Source organism: Nannobrachium achirus (genome assembly GCF_963921795.1).
Source record: "Nannobrachium achirus genome assembly, chromosome: 5".
In the NCBI taxonomy this organism is placed as follows: Eukaryota; Metazoa; Chordata; class Actinopteri; order Myctophiformes; family Myctophidae; genus Nannobrachium; species Nannobrachium achirus.
The window spans coordinates 24,961,487-24,982,149 of record NC_137814.1 but is presented as its reverse complement, the minus strand read 5'-3'; the positions used below and the strand labels follow the sequence as shown (position 1 = coordinate 24,982,149).

At 41.4% G+C, this 20,663-nt stretch overlaps 2 protein-coding genes across 3 annotated transcripts in view; one reads left to right on the top strand and one right to left on the bottom strand.

Annotated features, from left to right (window-relative positions):
* Positions 1 to 901: 901 nt before the first annotated feature.
* Positions 902 to 8,201, bottom strand: LOC308284687 (uncharacterized protein). The gene is made up of 5 exons (XM_080725392.1): positions 7,428 to 8,201; positions 5,708 to 5,803; positions 5,116 to 5,221; positions 4,356 to 4,457; positions 902 to 3,588 (listed from the first exon to the last, which is right to left on the bottom strand). The coding sequence occupies exons 1-4, from the start codon at positions 7,963 to 7,965 to the stop codon at positions 4,400 to 4,402; spliced, it is 798 nt and encodes a 265-aa protein (XP_080581518.1). The 5' UTR covers positions 7,966 to 8,201; the 3' UTR covers positions 902 to 3,588; positions 4,356 to 4,399.
* A 7,051-nt stretch (positions 8,202 to 15,252) lies between these two features.
* tep1 (telomerase-associated protein 1) overlaps positions 15,253 to 20,663 on the top strand; it is a 54,920-nt gene continuing 49,509 nt past the window's right edge. For both annotated transcript variants that reach the window (XM_080726697.1, XM_080726696.1), the window contains exons 1-6: positions 15,253 to 15,380; positions 17,370 to 17,908; positions 18,353 to 18,541; positions 18,897 to 19,046; positions 19,701 to 19,865; positions 19,957 to 20,094. In XM_080726697.1, the coding sequence (XP_080582823.1) occupies positions 17,372 to 17,908; positions 18,353 to 18,541; positions 18,897 to 19,046; positions 19,701 to 19,865; positions 19,957 to 20,094 (1,179 nt within the window). In that variant the 5' untranslated portion in view covers positions 15,253 to 15,380; positions 17,370 to 17,371. The remainder of the gene's footprint in view (positions 15,381 to 17,369; positions 17,909 to 18,352; positions 18,542 to 18,896; positions 19,047 to 19,700; positions 19,866 to 19,956; positions 20,095 to 20,663) is intronic.

Sequence of the window (20,663 nt, the reverse complement as noted above, 5' to 3'; positions counted from 1 at the left end):
CAAATTAGGGAAGTTGGAAAGTGCTGAAAGAATCTATTCAAAGTGAATAGGAAAAAAGATAAAGATTATAGAGTTAATGAAATATTTAATAGCATTTTGGAAAGGTGTCCCATGTTAAAACAACAATGAACAGAAAGCAAGTGGACATGTATAGGCTCTGTAGACAAATGTAGTCCTGGGTTTCCAGAAGTTGACATTAATCTATCTTTGTTTGATAGGCTCTGTAGCAGATTTAAACCGGAAACATATAACGCGCGCGCGCACACGCACACACACACACACACACACACACACACACACACACACACACACACACACACACACACACACACACACACACACACACACACACACACACACACACACACACACACACACACACACACACACACTTAAAACGACAACTGACAAGAAGAGTATTAACAACAGGTCAGAATGATTGCTTTGGGAATAACACACTTTTTGAAGATTGTTTTCAGGCCAATGTGACTAGGGTCAACCTGATGACAGTACCTGTAAGCCAGGAACTGCTGGATGGATGAGAGGGGACCTGATGATGACAGCAACTGTCAGGACTGGTGGAGGGGGTCTTACTGGATCATAGTTGTTGTAAATCAGTTATTTTACAATGGTCAAATATAATGACATGCCCAAAATCAGGATGCCAGGTTGAAACTAAGTGGAGTACAATACTGTACATACTTGATCTTGAAATAGGATATTTCGGGTTAGTGGCTTGTTGTCGTTGCACAGAATACAAACACACAATACTGACATACACAAAGACAGGTCTCACACATATATTTATTGTAAAAAATACATATAAAAACAACTTTTGAGACATACAAAAGATTGGAGCTTAGAAACAGTATATTGACCAAACAAAGACCAAGCCATTTTTTTGAATTGCAATACAATATTTACAATTTAATAAATAAAATTCAAAAGTTTGTTTCTATAACCAGAGTTAAAGGCAGATTGTCCATATCGGGATGCAGATACCACTGTGGTGACCCTTTAAAAAACGTAAAATAAAAACACATTCTCATCGAATCAATCAATCAATCAATCCATCGATGTATCCATGAGCTCAAAGCACAGGGCAGAGGAGATTTTAAACCAAGGATGGAGGAGAATTGTACAAAATAATCATCCTTGGTTGTATAGGAACTAGTTTACACATGAGTTTCTTAGTTAGCATTGGTAAAAATTGAGGTATTGCACCACACAGCTTATGGGGAAGGTAAAACAACGTTTGGAGGGTGTTCAGATTGTCTATTATTTTCACCGACAACCCAACCGTGCTCATCTTATAGCCCCTCCCCTTTTCACCCACTCCAAGTTAATATTATGCGTTATCACCACAACAAAATGTAACATTTAATTATCAATGTTTCTCTTATTCTGCTCTCTAAGACATTGCTCCCAATGCACAGACATACTTTTGGCATTATTTTTCTTTATCTCAATACAAAAAGGGGGAAACATGCACAAGGTCGCCAACTCGTGGCAGGACAAGTCATAGCACCTCAAATCTCAGAACAAGGGACGAAAAAGCTGGGGTGGACAGAGCTGAATGTTGTGCTGATCCAGATTGTTTGTTTTAGGATAGAAAATGGATCATGCAGAACAGCAGACATGCCCTTTTAAGTTCAGGCAGCAAAAGCAATAAATCCATGTTTTGTTTTCTACACTGCTGGTCTGTGCCAATCTTGCACCAAACTCACACCAGTCATGCTTCACTCGTCACTAATTCAGCCTCAGAATTAGGCTTAACATCTCAACTCACCCCGTCACTAAAGACAACAAATACCAGCTTGCACGTGAATCCCTTCACCTGGTAAAGGCAATCAACACACACACATAAAAAGGCAAGGGTATCCATTTAACACCTTAAGCAATAATTAGAATCAATAATTGGTAAGATACAATGTCTATGAATCCTCATGAGGGAAGAAGGGGGGAGTTAACACTATTATTTATCCATCCACGCTGCGTTCCATAGCCTCCAGTATTGGGAGAGGCATCTGCCACATGGTGCAAACATGCCCCCCAAAAATGCCTCCCTCGACTAGTCTGTCCATACATTTCTCCACTCTGCCATTCAACAAACCAGATGGCCCACAGTAACTCTTGGCGTCTGGTTTTAAGAGAAATCTGGACTTAGTCCCTGGAGGGTGAAGAGGAGTAATGCCTGATTTATTCTTGGTTGTGTGCCGTTGTCGCGCACTGGAAATAGCTGATCTACAAGCTTGCCTTGAGCTTGTAGATCAGCTATTTTAAGTGTGCGACTTCTGTATAAATCACCTTAAAAGTGTGACAAAACACAAACCACATTTCTTCAGCAAAGTAGAATGAAAGCAGTGGGGCACCAGGTAATGTACCACTGCCGTATAGCAGTATGTTACCGAAATCGCAGTTTGATTAAAAACTAGCATTAAAAAAAGAGCCCTCTTGACCAGCAGACCTCTGGGCACTGTACTGTAAACACACACACACTCACACACACTGGACAATTCCTGCCCTCAGTTGTCATCACACACGCCAACACAAACACAGTCATCATCAGGACATTTTTGTCCTCACTCGTCAGTACATATGAACAACACATATACGCACGCGCACACGCACAGTCGCACACACACAACATAAGGACAATTTCTCATTCACAACTTATTTGAAAAGAATCTGCCTTGAGGGAGAACAAAGTGCTCAAAATGGTGCCAACACTAGTACTGCTATGGCCTTCTGAAATACCTAAAACAACCACCAAGTAGCAGCAAGTTCAGCACTAACCACCTACTGGGAAGCTGACCTATTCAGCAAACAATCAATCACCCCCCAAACTTCCCCTGAAATGTATACAGGTAATGACGGAAATAAAATAAAATCCCACCTAAACTACAGCAGCCCCCGCTCACAGAAATACAACCCCTCAACCTCCAGCTAGTTTGAAAAAATAAAAAGTAAAGTAAAAGCATTGCGATATTGGTTTTATGTGGTAACTGTTCGCTCTTTTAGTTTCCAGTCTCTGGATTAACCAAGAAACGAAACATTCACTCAATGTAACATAATAAATGTAGGCTAATTAACAATACTTTCCTTTGCAACATTGGCAGAGAAGAAATGACCTATACCATTTGTAAAGAATAAAAAGTGGAGGTTTTAAGAGCCACAGTCAATTTGCTGTTTCCTCCTCAAAGTCAAGAGGTCTTTCTAAGAGGGGTTTTCCATCATCTTCGATTGAAACTATTTCTTTGACGTCTTTTTTAGTTTGTTGTGTCCAGCAGATTCTGAGTAGTCCTTGAAGGAAAATGGGAGGGGACCAGTTCCATCACTTGTCCCGACCAAGGACTGAGGGAACAGCTGGCTTCATTGTTGCCATTTGGCTTTAAAATGGTCCACACCAAGTACAAATGGGAGTGGTCCATGTGGAAAAAGTTCATTTGGTGCTTCCTCCTAGGATTCTCTCTCCTCCACATTGATTGTAGAAAGTTTTCATTTGGGGGGGGGGGGGGGGGGGGGGTTTACTCTTTAGAAAATCAAATATGATTTTTATTCTGCAGTATTGGGATTCGGTATAGTCTCCTGTAGGGATGCAAAAAAAAAAGAAAAAAAAAAAAAAGGTTAGACACATGGATTTGTTTTCTAATCAGTCTTTTGAGATAAAACTTGGACTGAGATATGTCATGCTTCTTTCCCCAATACATTTACTGAACTGTTCCATTGCACAATACGTGAGGTTGCATTACATCTGTGATGGTATGATGTGTGAATCTAAACTAATTGAGCATTTCTTTGCACCAATACAGAAACCAATTTGATAATCTAATATGTGACCATTTTAATAACTTAATCACTGTATATACGTTGTCATATAACAAAATCAAAATATATAACATAACCAATCTACAGGCTTATTTTTAACACAAAGTAGGGATGCCAGGGTTAATGTGGATAATCACTTGAACCCTAGCATCTCTAATCTGAAGTGAATACTTTCACAAAAAAAGTAAAAAATAAATAAAAAATAAAAGCAGATCTACAAGCTCGCGACACATTGTGAGCTTGTAGATCAACTATTTTCAGCAAAGGTATTAAGTTTAGCTCATGGGATTGGGATCTACTACGTACAGTATATATGACCCATGAAAATACAGACAACATCAAGTTGTGGTTCAAATGTTTGTTGTATGTACTGTATGTAATGTATGAATTGTGTAGGGTTTAAGTGATTAAGGGAGACTGAATAGAGTGTGGAAAATAATGTTCAGAATGGAGAACGACTGTCGGCTGGACACACGCTCATATGCGCCATGAACCAACTCACCGCCCGAGACACACACGACACCTACCTGAGTGGGGTTGGTCACCGTGTTCAATACATGTGACAGGTACATCAATCAAAGGGATGTTCAGGGCAGCAGGGCTTCACCTTTGACCAGGAGTCGATGCAACTGGACGAGCGGGACATATTGACAGAACGGGGGGGAAAGGAGAAGGGAAGGAGGACAAATTAAAGGTGGAGGAGGAAGGACAGGAAGAGGCAGAGGAATGGAAAGAATCAGAGGAAAAATGTAGAAAACAAAAAAAAGTCAGAGGGAGAGAAAGACAGTAGGAGAGGGAGAAGGCAGCGGTGTAGGAGAAATAAATGGATGTGGGAAAGACACGTTACATTTTCATCAACTCATGTCAGTGTGTGCAAACAACTGAACAAAAAAAAGAAAAAGAAAAAAAGAAACCTAGGCTTAATTCACTCCACCTGAACGCCTTTCATGCCATTAAATGCAATAGGGGAAAAAGTAACACGTTCCTCTCAACTTGCTGTCACATTCATTTAAATCTATTTTTTAAATTCACTACATTTCACAGTAAGTGTGGAGGATTGTGCGACTTGTTTAAATTCCCAATATTTGGCACCTCATGTGCAATGTTTCAACTTTTTTATTAAGTCAAATTCTGATATCTAATTTTGTTGTCTATTTTGGTGTCATCTCACATTTTGAGGGATTTATCTCTTCCATGTTATATCGTTATATGTTATCACTTTTTATTTTATCACTGGGAAAATACACAAAGTAAGCTAGACCAACTAAACAAACTGAACTTGTTTACCTCTTATGGTAGACGCAGAGGCATGCCAAACGAGCAATGGTCTCTCCTTGCACCAGATCCTCCAAACAGATAGAGCACTCCCCACTGTCTTTACTGAGCACATCCGCTATGAACACACACACACACACACACACACACACACACACACACACAGTGAAGGTGGGATGATTTAACCACTTGATGCTAAAATACACACATTCACAAACAACATTAGGGATGACATGATAGACTGGTGGGTCGAAAGTGTTGATAAACCTGCCTCTAAATATTACCCATGGTGTCATTGTGGTTCACATTCACCCTCCAAAGTGTCAACTACAGGTGTCCAGTTCCATAGCAGCTGTGCTTTTGGCTTCCAGCTCCAATGTCACAGTTTACAAGCGACATTTACAATCAATTGTTTTAATAGAACATTAACCAACGCCCTATACAGTACTTAACCGTGTGACTAATAGTGAAAGTACTACTTGAGCTTGTGGATCTACTTTTTGTTTATGTGACACATATTCAAAATCACCATGAACACATGGAGGGGATAATAGATGGAGATTTCAGATGCATGTAAAAGCCGTGGCTTCAATATAATACTCACTATTGTATGGTAGGGGGGGAGACGTGAGACAGCTCAACAGGTGATCCTCAATCCTGCCCCCCGGAAAAGGCTTGGTGCAAAAAGGACAGCGGATATCTGCATGAGAAAGGAGACAAAGCCTTTGTTCAGAATGCAGGCAAACCCAATTGGTTTCTCACTTCTGATATTTCAGATTGACTGTCCACACTGTTATTTACAAGTGAATCAGTGATTAGATCAGATTTGTGTATTCAGACGTCGTCGACCGATCTGCATTGGTTGCTGTGGTAACAATGTTAAAGACAAAAGCTTGAATAATGTGTAGCATGACAGTGTCAACTTTGTGAGCTTGTAGATCCAACTATTGAGACAAATCTTTAGAGATCGGATTTGAATCAGATTTCAAAACACCTTATTTGAATCAAATTTCAAACCACCTAGAAATGTGATTCAAATTTGATTTGTAAAAGATCAGAATAATGCGTTTTTATTTTGCTGTTCAGAACTTATACAAGAAAAAAATAATAATCTGATTCCAATTTGGATAGGACAAAATTTGGTTTAGGTTGCCTTGCCTGTCTGAACATAGTCTAAGTAGGAAAGCAAAGTAGACCCTGGGGGGGAGTCGGGGACCATAGTCATCGAATTATATGTAAGTGTCGTTGATTAAGCCCTATTCTAGTTTCTAAAATAGCCGATCTCCAAGTTCACATGTGTGGCGAGCTTATAGACCTGCTATCTTTTTCATATATAGATACATGTGTGTGTGTGTGTGTGTGTGTGTGTGTGTGTGTATATATATACTTTTTTTTAAGCAAAATATGAACGCCATGATGAAAGCGTAAGTTCCCAGCTGTCCTGCTCGGGGATATCTGAGGCCATGGACATTAGTCTATGGTCTGGTAACGAAAGAAATGGTGTCCCACATTACCCTCCAGTCTTTATGAGTGAGTGGGCACATGAAGCCTTTGACCCATTTCACTACACTTGCTAGAGGGCTGCCCTGAAAGTCAGCCTAGCCTATTGTTATGTTTTGGTGGTGGGATCTTGTGATGGTATTACATTACTCCTGTCTATGTGCATTTGATTGAACAATGCAACACAGCAATTAAAATGCCATTCCTCTGAAAGGAAAGGGTTTCTATGCTCAGACTAGTAGAAGTGAGGTTGCACCAAGTTAAGAAAACTAGCCACAGCATGATGAAATTATTACCAACACAGCCCCTGTGACTCGAAAACCAGCCACCTCCTATAGTTTTACGCTACAAGTCCACAATGTACAATAGATCCTCTCAGATGGTTTAAATCGTCATGTAAGCACGAGAGAAGAGATAATCTGCTCAGGAATGTAAAGAATAAATCCATTTTAATTTCGCGATGGCCAGACTGAGGGTCACGTTGTTGCTTCTCATGTTTAATAGTAACTTTTAAAAGCAGCTGCCATTGTTTGTTGTGTTCCTCTAAATGTAATTGCTACTTCTACAACTGTATAGACAATACATCCTACTCACTACCAAGCAGTGTGGAAAGAAAAGGACAGCTGTGAATCATCCTCACACGTCCTAAAAGCTAAGGTTCAGAACACAATACTGCTTGTGTGATCACGATGATCACAATAATAACTTAAATACTGAACTGATTGTGTTATCGTTATAACAACGTGGTACTGAATCAAGCCCCGTTGCAGGTTCCGATCGGAGCTACAACACTGAATTGTGTGATCATCATTATAATAACTCACTGCCATGTCGATTGTTGACGCGGTACAGGCCGATCCAAGCCTCTGACACCGGCCGCTGGTGTGCGCCCCGCACCCGGGCGGATCTGGCGGTCACGTTGCGCCCAGACGAGTGCCGATTCCCCGGCAGTCGTTCAGAAAAGGTGCGGTGGGGCACACGGCCTCCCGTCTCCTCTCCGGATGGGTGCTCCACGTTGACGGGAGCCTCCGGGCCGGGGCTGCCGTCCTCGTCCGCCGCAGGCTTGTCCTCCCCGGCGGAGGAGCTGTCGCCGGCCGGCGACGACGCCGCCGCCTGGCTGATGCGGTCGGCAGGGCTCCCGTCGGCACTCGCCTGTTGCCCCGGCATCATGTCTGAGTCGCTGCCTTCCTCGGATCGGCTCTGGTTGGCCTCCGTGTCCTCGAAGCTCCCCGAGAAGTCCACCATGAGACTGGTGGGCCTGGCGCAGCGGGGTCGCCGGTACGAGTCCCGCTTGGGGCCATCCTTTCCGAACGCCGGGGGGACCGCCGGGTCTTCCTGTAGGCGACTCGCTCTCGTCCCCATCTTTGACCAGCTAGGAGGCTAACAGGCTAACGGCTAATGCAGCAGCTGGCTAGCCGAGCTGCTTCCTCAACAAGGAGACAAACTAAGTCGCTAAAGGCTGCGGCTGCTAACTAACCACAACAACCCCTCCGCTAATGGACACCCACTCTGATACCAACATCAAATACTGTTGATTGGGTGTGTTTGTAACACTGGTCGATACGTAACGATGTTTAACGACCCCGTTCCTGCTTCAATTCGTCCTTTCTCGGCACATTTTTCTTTCTTACGTCCCCGTCTGCTGCAGCGGAAATGGTGCGCGTTCGCTTCCTCTTTTTGCACAATTATATTAGTCGTTACGGTAGCGTTGTTCATTCCCAAATAAGCCGGTGTGAATGGTCTCATTTTGTTTATAATATCAAATTTATGTTTTAATTGTTTTGTTTTTTGATATATATTTTGTATTTCTATTTGTTTTCTAAAGAAGAGCAATTGCAAATGGGTATGGTCTATCAAGTAGCTGATCCGGGATGCGGATACGGAAACAGAATTCACAGGTGTGTGTGTGTGTGTGTGTGTGTGTGTGTGTGCGCCTGCTGCGTGCGTGCGTGCGTGTATGGGGGGGGGGGGGGGGGGCGCGTGCGTGTATGGGGGGGGGGGGGGGCGCGTGCGTGTGTGACATATCTTTGTTTACACAATGCTGTACCCCCCCAACCTGAACCCCCCATTTTCAAATGTTGTTATTATATTTTGAAACTTGCTTTGGCAATGTAAACGTATGTTTTATCATGCCAAATAGCTAATTTTGAATTGAACTGAATTGAATTGAGAGAGTAACTTTTTTCAGTAGGCGGGCCCCGGACCGGATCACACTGAAACAGTGGATCAAGTTTATCCTCCATCCAATTTTGAGGAACTTTTACTTTACTGGGATATGTTTACTTCTTCTACTCCACTACGTCTCTGAGACAAATACACTACAGTAGGCCTAGTTTGAAAACTTTAGTTACTATTATGCCAATACTTTTGAACTTACTCAAGTACAAGTTCACTTGTAAAGAGCTGTAACAAAGTATGTCTACATTGCAGCATTGATACTTTTACTTTTAATTAAGTAAAGCATGTGAATACTTTTCACACCACTGATGGAAACCACCATAGATATATATAAAGGCTAGATAGCTCACGCCCGCTGTTGGCCATCGGTCTTGACAGCGCAGCAGTGAGCTGGATGCAATCTTACCTGGTGGGGAGGGAACAGGTGGTGGAGATTAACGGTACCCTGTCCCCCCCCTCCCAGTAAGCTGTGGAGTTCCTCAAGGTAGCATACTGGGACCTCTGTTGTTCCTAATATACGTGAACGACATGGCATCTGCTTGCGACTGCAACCTGTTCCTGTTCGCGGATGACTCGGCTCTCCTAGTCTCGGGCAAGGACCACTTGCAGGTTGAAAAGACACTTAAAGTTTTACTATGTAACTTTTTTTATAAAACAAATCTTAAAATTGTCCTAACTGTTAAATCGCTAAAGTTTTAGAACACCCACTCCGTTATTTTCAGCTTCTGAAGCCTTCTCTTTATATGTTTTCTATGAGCCGTGAGGGGGGGAGAATTTCGCGCCATGATTACGTAATCTGCATCATCTGTATACGTTGTGTATACGTTGCCCAATCACATCGCCGATCATGCACACATGGTACACTACCGGCCAATGCAGCGCATCTTGAAGTGGGGTCGCCATATTTGTAGTCGCCCGTGTGTCTCTTTACTCAAAAGGTAATTCTCGCCTACCAGGCAGGGTGAAATAGTCCGTTTCTCCGGAATGCCTGAACGCACAGGAACCAGGGACCCCTCTAAAGATAGCTCTCGGCGTTGTGGAGGCAGACGCGGGGGTGTGAAGGTACGAAAAACGGGCGAAAGACGCGAACGCGACCGCGGTTTGCTATATGGCTACTGACCACTAGTTGAGAATCTTACACAGTATAGCTTTAACTCTGAACTGAGTAAGATCTGCACATGGCTTAACGACAACAAATTATCAATTCACCTGGGCAAAACCGAGTCCATCCTCTTTGGATCAAATCATAACCTCAAAAAGGTAGAGAACTTCACAATCAAAGTGGGTGACAAGGTCATAACACGAAAAAACGAAATCTCTTACTTAGGATGTATCCTTGAAGCTAATCTTTCCAGCGAAAAGATGACTTCAAAAGTAATACAAAAAATCAACCAACGAACTCGTTTCCTACAGAGGATCGCCCCAATGGTCAACTTCAACACACTGAAGACCATAGCTGGTGCAATAATCCAGCCCCTCTTTGACTATGGAGTCCACGTATGGTATCGTGACGCCCCACAAGCCCTAAAAACTAAACTCCAAACAGCCCAAAATAAACTAATTAGGGTCCTGCTTAACCTTCCCAATCAGACTCACCTCACCGCTACTCACCAGTTAAGAGTGGGGTGGCTCAGAGTAGATGACAGAGTACAGCAACTTGCAATGGGACTGGTGTACAAGATACACTACACCACTATGATACCCAAGTACCTGTCAAAATACTTTATAAACGTTAAGGATGTCCATAATTACAACACCAGAGGCAGTGCCACAGATCACGTTCAACCCAGAGTCAACTCAAAGAAAGGGTCGAACTCGTTCTTCTGCTATACCACAAAAATGTGGAATGCCTTACCGAAGGCCATAAAGGAGTGTGGATCACTAGCATCCTTTAAAATTGCCCTAAAAAACCACTTACAGGCAGCAGCCGTTCACAACTGGTAAAAACCTAGCCCAACCCTACCCTCCCTGCCCCTTCCTTGTATATACTGTACATACTGATTGTTTAGACTTACTGTTACCTGCCCCTTCCTTGTATATATTGTATATACTGTACTTACTGATTGTATAGACCTACTGTTTTCTTTTTCTTTCTTTTTTTCTTTACATGTCTACTGCATAGTACTGTGTTCTATTTGTCTGTCATTCAATGTTATATGAGATACTTAAATGGTTTCCTGTTGAAATAAGCTTAGTCTTTTCATGGATCTCCTTTTAGTAGACCTTGTACCAGTGAACTGTACCGTCATGAATCTGTACATTTTTCCTATGCAAACTTCTAATAAAGCCTTCAATCAAAAAGGCCAATGGGCAGTGATCGAGTTATCGGCGCCGCCAGAATAGGGCTCCCATACGGCGGCGGCGAAAAAAAATCGGGTAATTGCGGATATAAAGTCGCCTAAAACGGGTACTTTCCTATATTAAATCATATTAAATCGGGTATTTCGCGGATATAAAGTCGGCTAAAACGGGTATTTCCTATATTAAATCATATTTTTCCTTTCACAATATTAATTCGGGCTTCACATTGGCTATGTTGACAACTCCAGGCAGTCTTTTCTGTTCATATTAACTCACCATTATTGCTCAGCCTCCAGTTCCCAATTCCTCCATCTGATGATCTGAGCTCTGAGCCATCCAGCCAAAAGTTCCCGTTCTGGTAGCATAAAGTCGGCTAAAATGGGTATTTTTCTTTCTCAAAACAAGGCGGGTCGGGTTCATATTTATTTACTAAAAAAAACATTGTCACGGGCACAGGCACACTAAGGCTACAGTCTTGCTAAGACAGCGTTGTTTTGTTTGGTTGTTTTGTTGCTGTCCGGCGTGTCCGCCTTCCTTTGCCGTCCGGGCCGTGGCTAGAAGTGCAAAGACTCGATGCAGTGGTTCCTAGCTTAGCCTATGCCCAGGCCATGGCGAGACCACGCAGCTGGGTAGGTCTGCATCCAGGGCCTCCTCGGCCCTGGGGGAAAGGTAGGAACCATTGCAGCGAGTGTGTTATAACCCGGACGGTAAAGGAAGACTCACACCCCACATTAAATGCGCCTGATTTATAATAATAAAATGAATAGTAGGATTAAACGGTGTGATGTCATTGTTAAGTCTTACTGTCTAACATGTTTATTTAGTATATCTAGTTAACATAAATAATATAAATTCTTCCAATGGAACATAAAAAATAAAAAAAAAACGAGAGAAAAAAAAAAAAAAAACACACTTAGAAAAAAAGAGACCCCAAAGGGGGTTGTTGACTATGGGGTCCCAGACTTTAACTATGGGAGCTAAGACCCCACTGGCTCCCACATAACTCGAACTCTGCCAATGGGGACTGACGACGCTACAGGTCGGCCATCTTGGGACAGGACCGATCGCCCAGTTTAACATTCATTTCTATAGTGCATGAACTATTTAAATGACCAGAGCTTGCTCAATTTTCAACCTATTTTGAAACGGATTGGTTTGTTATAAACCTAAGAAACGTAGCTACGTTACTGTATACTTAGAATAATTATAACCATGGATTTCCATATGAAATAACATTAAGTATATAGGTAAAGTAAAGCAATTAGCTATACACACTGTATTTATATTGTAAATATAACATGTAATAGTTCCATTATTAGTAATATTTATATTATTTAATACATTATGTATTAAATGTATCAATGTATTTATTTAATATAAAAAACTGTCTCATTTGGCTTATATTTATTTCATATAAAATAGTCTCATGTTGCCATTCTGTAAAATATGAGATTAGAGATGGGGCTTCAAGGTTATTTTATTAAGGACATAACAAAACCAAATAAACCTCTTTTTTAACTAAAATAATACATTTTATTTCAGCACTGCAACTGCAAGTCATTTCCCAATCAGTAACATGACCAATCCTCCCCTCCCTCTGAAATCAGACCACTAACAGCTAGACGAGTACATACATAATATATACCAACTATAGTCATAACAGCAATAATCATGATATATAATAATCTTTTTTTTTTTGTGTTAAACCCCATGCTGCACAGGTAGCTTTTGGTGGCCCTTGATATTGAAGTAGGCTACATGCAGACGCAGTACACCTGTTTGAAGGTTCAATGGACCAATATTGTATTGAACAGCTCAACAATGATCAATGAGGTTGGGGGTTAGACTGGAACTGTTGGGGGCTGTTGAGAGGGCGGTGGTGTGGCAGTGTAGAGAGACAGACAGGATTTACCATCATCAAGTATACCTGTAGCATTAACTGAATAGCAAAATCACAGTGGGTTCCTTTTCTCAGATGGCATTCAGTGCACTACTCATGGGCTCATACGTTCTTGCTTGGAGTCAACTTTAAATGTAAAGCCTAAAAAGGAGGTAAACCAGACTCAAATACATTCATTGGGGGAAAAATTACCCATTATTTAACATCTGCATTACTTACAAGAAGACTACTACACAATTATAGAATGTAGAAGAATGTTTTATTTGATCATTGTTTGCCTGTTATCTCTCCTATGGTACCAGATCAATACAGCATGGAATTGTGGATGAAATGTTTCCATACATATATATATATATATATATATATATATATATATATATATATATATATATATATATATATATATATACACAGTATAAACCACTGAGGAACATTGGCTCGAAGCCAAAATTAGGCTTCCGTATGTGCACACAGAGTTTGAGCGAATGGCCTTTAAAAAGGACTGTTTTGGGTAGTCATTTTAGCAATATGGTGCAGCCTCAGCTTAAAAAACAGGGACATAACTAACTTCATCAGTGTATGGTGGTGACTGTCAATGCCTGAGCAAAAACACATCCTCTGAACCTATCCTCCTATCCTATGGGCTGTTTTCATCTGGATTCTGCAGATGCCTGGCGAACGACCCACTCTGCTGCCTTCACCATGCCTTCAGAACAGATGGTATCACCAGACCTCCATTGCTTTTCAGGGTCAGCAGGTGGTAGCTCTTGTCCTTACAGGCAGATTCAGCATCGGTCACAAGGCTGGCCCGGCAGACATCACAGGACAGCTTCTTCAAAGAGCGTCGCACAACAAATCCTGAAATTAGCAGTAGACAGATTATTATAATATTATTAATATTATTATTACCCCAATAAATTTACCCCCATTGATTCCGGAAGGGGACCCAAATGCATTCGTCCCCATCCGGAATCAATGGAGGTAAATTTACTATAATCATTTTTTTGTGAAGAATGTGACAAACACAAAAAAAAATTATTGAACTCAAGTCTCCATGGTGTGAATAATCTATATAAAAAAAGTCGTTTTGGGGGTGAACTACTCCTTTAAGGATTTATGTAGGATGTATGTAGGCCTATGTACACTATGTATGTATGCATGTATGCATTAGCCTATGCAAACTTTGAGAATAAGACAACCACAATAAAAGAGTTAAAAAGTGTGTAAACAGGTGGTAGAAATATTTCTAAAAGCCAGGGTCAACAACACTCTTGCAATGTTATTATCTCACAGCCCTGTTGTTCCTGTGAAGCAGAACTTGTATTGTACATAATGATTATCCTAATTATAATATAATATTGTCATATTTGTGGCAGGTGATCCCACAGGTTCCATTTGGATAGGCCTACTCCTTTCATTGGAGCAGCCATATGCATTAGGCAGCAAAACAATCAGGCATCTTCACAACAGACTTAAGTTCACATACAGTAGCCTAGGCCTATTTCTGTAAACAAAAAGCCAGCAATTCCCTGTATCAATGTATCTAAATGTAAGATATTTTTAACAAACCAAACCGCTTGGAAATCATGTAATTCTGCCTCTCCCACCATTGTAACTTTGCTGTCAACTTTGTAATAAGATATAGGTCTAGCTCACACTCACAGCCTCTTTCTTGTCTCTTAGCCTGCAGCTAAAAAATACAACAATATCCACACAAAGAAATGTAATTTAGACAAAAGATTAGTTGTCATGAAATCGTTATTGGTCTCAGGAAAACCTGATAATATTTGAAAATCTCGATTGTTGTTGTCTTGATGAACTTGTGCAAGCAGCCATGTCACTTAACTATGCTGCATGCTCTTTTTTCGAAATGAAAAGCTTCAATTTCAACATGTCAACCAGCCTGAGCTCATAGCCACGCTAATAATGTTTGTAATAATCCAAACCGTTAGTAAATCGGTCAAGATTTCAGAGAGTAAAGAGTATTTAAGTGTGCAGATCACTCACCTTACAGGCACAATACAACGGCAGGACGCGGGGGATGGTCCTGTCCTAAGATGGCCGCCAGTGAACGACGCCGCCGACTCCGCCTTGCGCCATCTAGCCTTCTTATATATATCTATGGAAACCACCACCAGGCATAAAAGCTTGTGAACGCGACATTAGACTTTACGGTAAAAATGTACACAATAATAAAATCGGCCAATCAACAGCCGGGAATGGACACGGAAGAAACAGACTGGAAGCTGTCAGTGCACAAGCATAGATATATATGGTGGCAAGCCTCTATTCATAGACTATAGTGACAGTAACAACACCGGAATACATTAATAAGAATAGCCACTATTACACAGTAACAGTAAGTCGTCTGTCCACAGAGGGTATATTTGGATTTGCGGTAAGTTATACGTCTTTTAATAATAACTAACCACGCCTCTGTAGAGTATGTGGACTCTGAGTCATTGTAAATCTGACACAGAGCCAGTCTGGTAACAGACTGTCCTAATCTAGCGCCAGTGGCGGTAGAATTAGGCCAGTTTTTCTCAAACTTTCACATTTCAAGGTCTCCCCTTAACTCTGACAGTGTACAAATGGAACTAAATGGACCCATTAGGGTTCATTTGGTTCCATTTGTACACTGTCAGAGTTACAGATTTGTATGGGTCAATTTAGACCCCCACAAAGGAACCCACAAGTTCTGTTACTAAACTATTTCTACTGCTACAATAAATAGAAATACTAAAGTAAAAGCTCCATCTTCCCATTTTATTTGTGTAAAAGGGCAAAAGTGTCAGCATCAAAATGTACCTACAATACCAAACGTTACAGTACTCATCAGTAATGGATTCATTCATTACTTTAATGTTGCAGCTGGTGAAGGTGGGACATGTATGTTTCCTCAAAGCTATTGTAAAAGCTGTCAAACAATTTTAATGGAGTAAAAAGTACTCAAGTGAGAATAAAGTAAAAGTCTCAAAATATCTTCGCTTTAAGTTTTCATTCTTCTTACATTTAGCTAGACACTTTAAAACATTCAGTATATTTAGGAATGGTGTGCATTTGTGCAATAATATTGCTATTTTGTACATTTTGAGATATTCAATTTCAATCACAGAAAAATCCCATTTATGGTGTATCCACAAGTTTCCCAATGAGTTTACTGGGGAAATGGGGTGTTTTAAGGTGTCCTCCACACGGCTGATTCAAATCACTTAACAAAGCATCAAGTGATCACCATGCAGAGATTCAGGTGTCACAGGCTCACAGCAGCAACAGCAACCAGTCAGAACAGAAGTGATGCCCAACTTTTACACAAGAAGAGCTGCGTCTCAAGTCCTTAATTTAGATCCTATTTCCTACACTTCTTTCCTATTTCCTTGTTTTCCTTGCTTGACTAACATACAATCAAGGAAATAGGGACTAGGAAGTAGGAAATAGGATCTAATTTAAGGACTTGAGACGCAGATGGGACACACACACACACACACACACACACACACACACACACACACACACGCACGCACAGGAAACTTGTGCATAGCAAAATGTTTTGCTATCCACTCTTGATCTACACCTACTTTTTTTTCTCTCACTACAGACACATTTTACAGGCCTGCTTCATAAAGTACGATTCATACCTTTTTGAGTTATGATGACCATGTGTTTGAACAGTATGTTCCACCACACCCCATGCACCTGCCACTTTTTCAAAGTCAGAATGCTTTTCATATGCAAATTAACTTAAGGCTCAGATTGCACTGAAATGGCAGTGTGCTCAAAACTTTCAACATATAACTCTAGCAGCAGCTTTTAACCATTTCCATCCTGGTAGGCCTATGTTGGGCAAAAACCTTCAGAAACCTTCCAGAATTGTAAAAAAAATAAATTAAAATATTAGATCTACAATCTCACAACAACGCCTTGTGATACGATGTGTTGTGAGCTTGTTGCTCTGCTATTTTCGCAATTCGTGTTATGTTGAAGTATAGGGGTATAAGATTAACACTACCAGTAGTCGAGACAAGTTTATTTTTGGTCAGTAAGATGTGCATTATTTATTATTACTTGCATCTGTCATTTTATCCATTTTGTTCATTGTAGTCACAATAACTACCGTAGATAACTTGTGTACTTTGTTCCCTTTTTATAGCTTCTTTTCTACTGTAATATAATTGCCCTGTTGGCACACTATGGCAACATAACATATCGTAGCTGCTGCACCATGCATGTACAAACAGATGGAATGCTGTTGAGCAACTTAACTTATCTGTTAATTATAGCCTACACAGTATACATTATACTGCTGAGTCTTTGTTTATCTAGGGCTTGAAACAGGACTCCACCTTGCTGACAGTCTTTGTCTTTCTATTGATTTCTCTCTCAACAGAAATGAAGGCGCTGACTTTGCGTCAGGTGGACATGGTCCATGCGGACCAGCAGGCTACATCGGGGAGAGGCCTGTTTTCCAACTACACTCCACCAAGCCTGGAGAACAAGCTTCTGGTTCAGGCCTCCTCCCTATTGGCCCCAACCAATACTGGCGAGCACTCATCCATACCATCCCACTCCTCCTTATGCCCCTCTCTCCAACCCTCTGGCCTGTCCTCTACCACCTCCACCCTCCTTCTCTCCATTTCCTCCCCTTCTTACGCTCTCTCTTTCAGCTCGGCTCTTCTCAGCACTGAGAACACGCTGCTAAATAGAGAACCTCTCCTGCTCTCCTCCTCACTCGTGTCTGCGATGCCTTCTTCTGACCTGTATTGCTCTTGGCTGTCTTCATCCCTGGATACCTCCTCAAGTCTCTGTCTCATCCCTCCTTCATCCCTCTATCCTGGTCTGAGTGGAGAAGAGAAGCCGGATGGGGGAGATGGAAGACAAGACGAGGTATCTGAAGAGACTCAGTCCTGTAGCGAGGAGACAAGTGAGGTACATGAGACCATCTGTCGTCTTTATCTTATATAGCTTTGTTTTCTTCTTCTTCTGAGATTAAAGGTCTTTACCCACCAGGAGCTTGATGAATAAATGATACAAAAATTGCTAATATTTCACATCAAAGCTATTCAAATTATTGATGCCTCATTCAAGTCTGCCTCTTTCCTGCCAAACAAAGATTACTTTGCTTTATTACCACGTAATATGCACGTGGATGTACCCATAACACAATTACAAAACAGTGTGTAGGGGCTTTAAAGCATAGTCGAGCGTTGCAGTGCAGTGTTGCTTTGGAGTTGGAGACATATTTTTGTCAAATTATTTTATATATGCATAATAAAGTCATTTCTAATCAGTAAACTGGCACCCAAAGTGATTGTAGGCAGCGTTTCTAAGACCTTTTTGCTGCCCTTTTGTTTTCATTTTCTGGGCCAACAGCTCTCTGAAGAAGACCGCATGGAGGAACAAGAGATGGAGGTGGAGGCTAACAGGACCACCGAGTTCTCTGTGCTGCAGATGGAGCTTGGTACTCCGGACCATGATGAGACTATAGCAGTCAGGCAGGAGGAGTTTGCAGAAATAGACAGAGGAAAGGAGGAGAATGAAGCAGAACTGAAGGTTAAAAAGGTGTGTGTGTGTGGGGGGGGGGGGGGGGGATATTTATTCCATTAGTCCGCGGGTCAGCATTAGTCGAATAAAAAAGTAACAACAAAAACAACAATATATCGTCTTTGTCGGGTGGAAATGACCTGCTCCGAACCAGCTCAAAACGCGCAACTTCGTGCCACGTTTCGAGCTTTTGGATGTGCTTCTTTTGATGTTTTGTGACGCTGTGTAGTATGTATCAAGTAGGGCGTTAATTTAAGAAAACACACAAAGTTATGAGGTTTCTGCCCGACAACGATTTCTCTCTGCATAGTAAACTACATCTATGGAAAAGATGTCCTTCCTCTCAACATGGCTCTGTTCCTCTGCCCTTCAGTATGGCTTACTGGATGAGGTGTGCTGTTCGCTGGTCAACAAGAGCACGGCTCCAGGTCAGCCAGGCTGGGATGCGGAGGACAGTGTGTGGACCAGGATCACAAACCTTTCTAAGGACATCTCTGCTGTTGACCCACAGTTTCTCCTCAAGGTTTGGAGATAGTAAGCTTACCAGTAAGGGTGGGCGATATGGTGATAAATATCGTTGAAACAATACAATATCTCTTCTCCACGATATGCATTTTCAGAGATATCGTATAATATTGTGATACAATGTTGAATTGTTAATTCATTGCGGAATCCATTTAAACCTGCATTTTGGTCTAAATCAGTGGTTTTCAAAATTTAAAATGTCAAGGTCTCCCCTTTGACAGTATACAAATGAAACCAAATGGACCCAGAGAGTCACTGGACCCCACTTTGAGGACCACCGGTCTAAACGGTCTGTTACTGTTTCTTTTAGTTTGTGTTACCTTGTAGGTGGTTGTTGCACTGTTAAGTAACTTGAAAAATAACCATGAAAACCAACATGAAAAAGAATCGTGATAAGATCGTGATTTGTGTATCGTGCGTGATACCGCTTGGAAAAATATCGTGATATTGTATTTTTCTATATCGCCCACCCCTACTTACCAGACTGAGTAGCAAAGTGAGAAAAATAATCCACTGAACGTAGCGAATCAGTCTGGAATCCAGTGCTACAGTATTAATTGAAAACCACAGTACCTGGCCTGTACCTAACTTAAGCCATATAGACATAATGTGTACCATTTACTGTATCTGTTCTTTTCCTTTTTCCCTCCAGGTGGCAGTGTACACCAGACAGGAGCTGAACATTCGCATTACAGCGAACTTCCTGTTGACTCTGGCTGCCAATCAGCCGGCTACCAAACCACATGTCCGCAGGTACTTCTGTGCAGCCATACAGCTGCCTTCTGATTGGCTGGAGGTAGCCAGACTCTACAGCACGGTGAGCCACAATTTTTTTATTTATTTATCTATAAACATCTCACCCACTTTTTGTAGTTGCCCTAACCTCTACGATCCAATCTCCTCTGCAGTGTTTCAGTAAAAATCTACCAACCTGTCTGAAGAAGGCCATGGCTGACAAGTTTAAGCAATTCACTGAGTACCAGCTAGCCAAATACAACACGCGCAAACATCGCTGCAAACACAACAGCAAAAGGCCCAAAGGCAAGGTACTGAACAACTCATTTTCTTCTCTTTATTTATTTTTAAATCTTAAAAACATTAAGGTGTTAGCAGCAATAGATAAAAATGGACTGATGACATGGCAGACAGCATTCACAGAAGCTCTGTTAGCCTAATGAAGTATTTTCATCTAGTAAGCGAGCGACATACAATAGGACTTAGACAAAGTAAAAAATAAAAAAAAAGACATGGACAACATTTTGATCTGTAACGGAGCATTGTGTTTGGGTGATCAGAACTACATAGAAGCAGGGAGGCAGCATACTTCAAACAAAGTCAACCTTTTTTCAGCAAAGCCGTGTGGCTGCAATGTGGATCTCAGACTTCATGTGGTCAGAGTGTGACGTCAGTCCAGAGGACTCCTCTATTCTATGGCATCAATTGTCTATGACATCTACTGTAACTCCATATTTGAGAAAGGTCTCAGCCCGATGAAAGCCCATTGTCTTCCATTCTGAAAGTAAAGATAAATATTCCAGTTGCCTACTGGCAGTATGCAAAATTAGCTACAGACAGACCCTCTTCTAGATATCTGAGGGGCCACACTGTAAAAAAA

What these genes read in the sequence shown, in the direction of transcription:
- LOC308284687 (XM_080725392.1), bottom strand. Translation starts at nt 7,965, where the DNA reads ATGGGGACGAGAGCGAGTCGCCTACAGGAAGACCCGGCGGTCCCCCCG. An exon ending in CGTCAACAATCGACATGGCA is followed by an intron (nt 5,804 to 7,427) that starts GTGAGTTATTAT and finishes TTTCTCATGCAG; the next exon opens with ATATCCGCTGTCCTTTTTGC. An exon ending in CTCTGCGTCTACCATAAGAG is followed by an intron (nt 4,458 to 5,115) that starts GTAAACAAGTTC and finishes CCGCTCGTCCAG; the next exon opens with TTGCATCGACTCCTGGTCAA.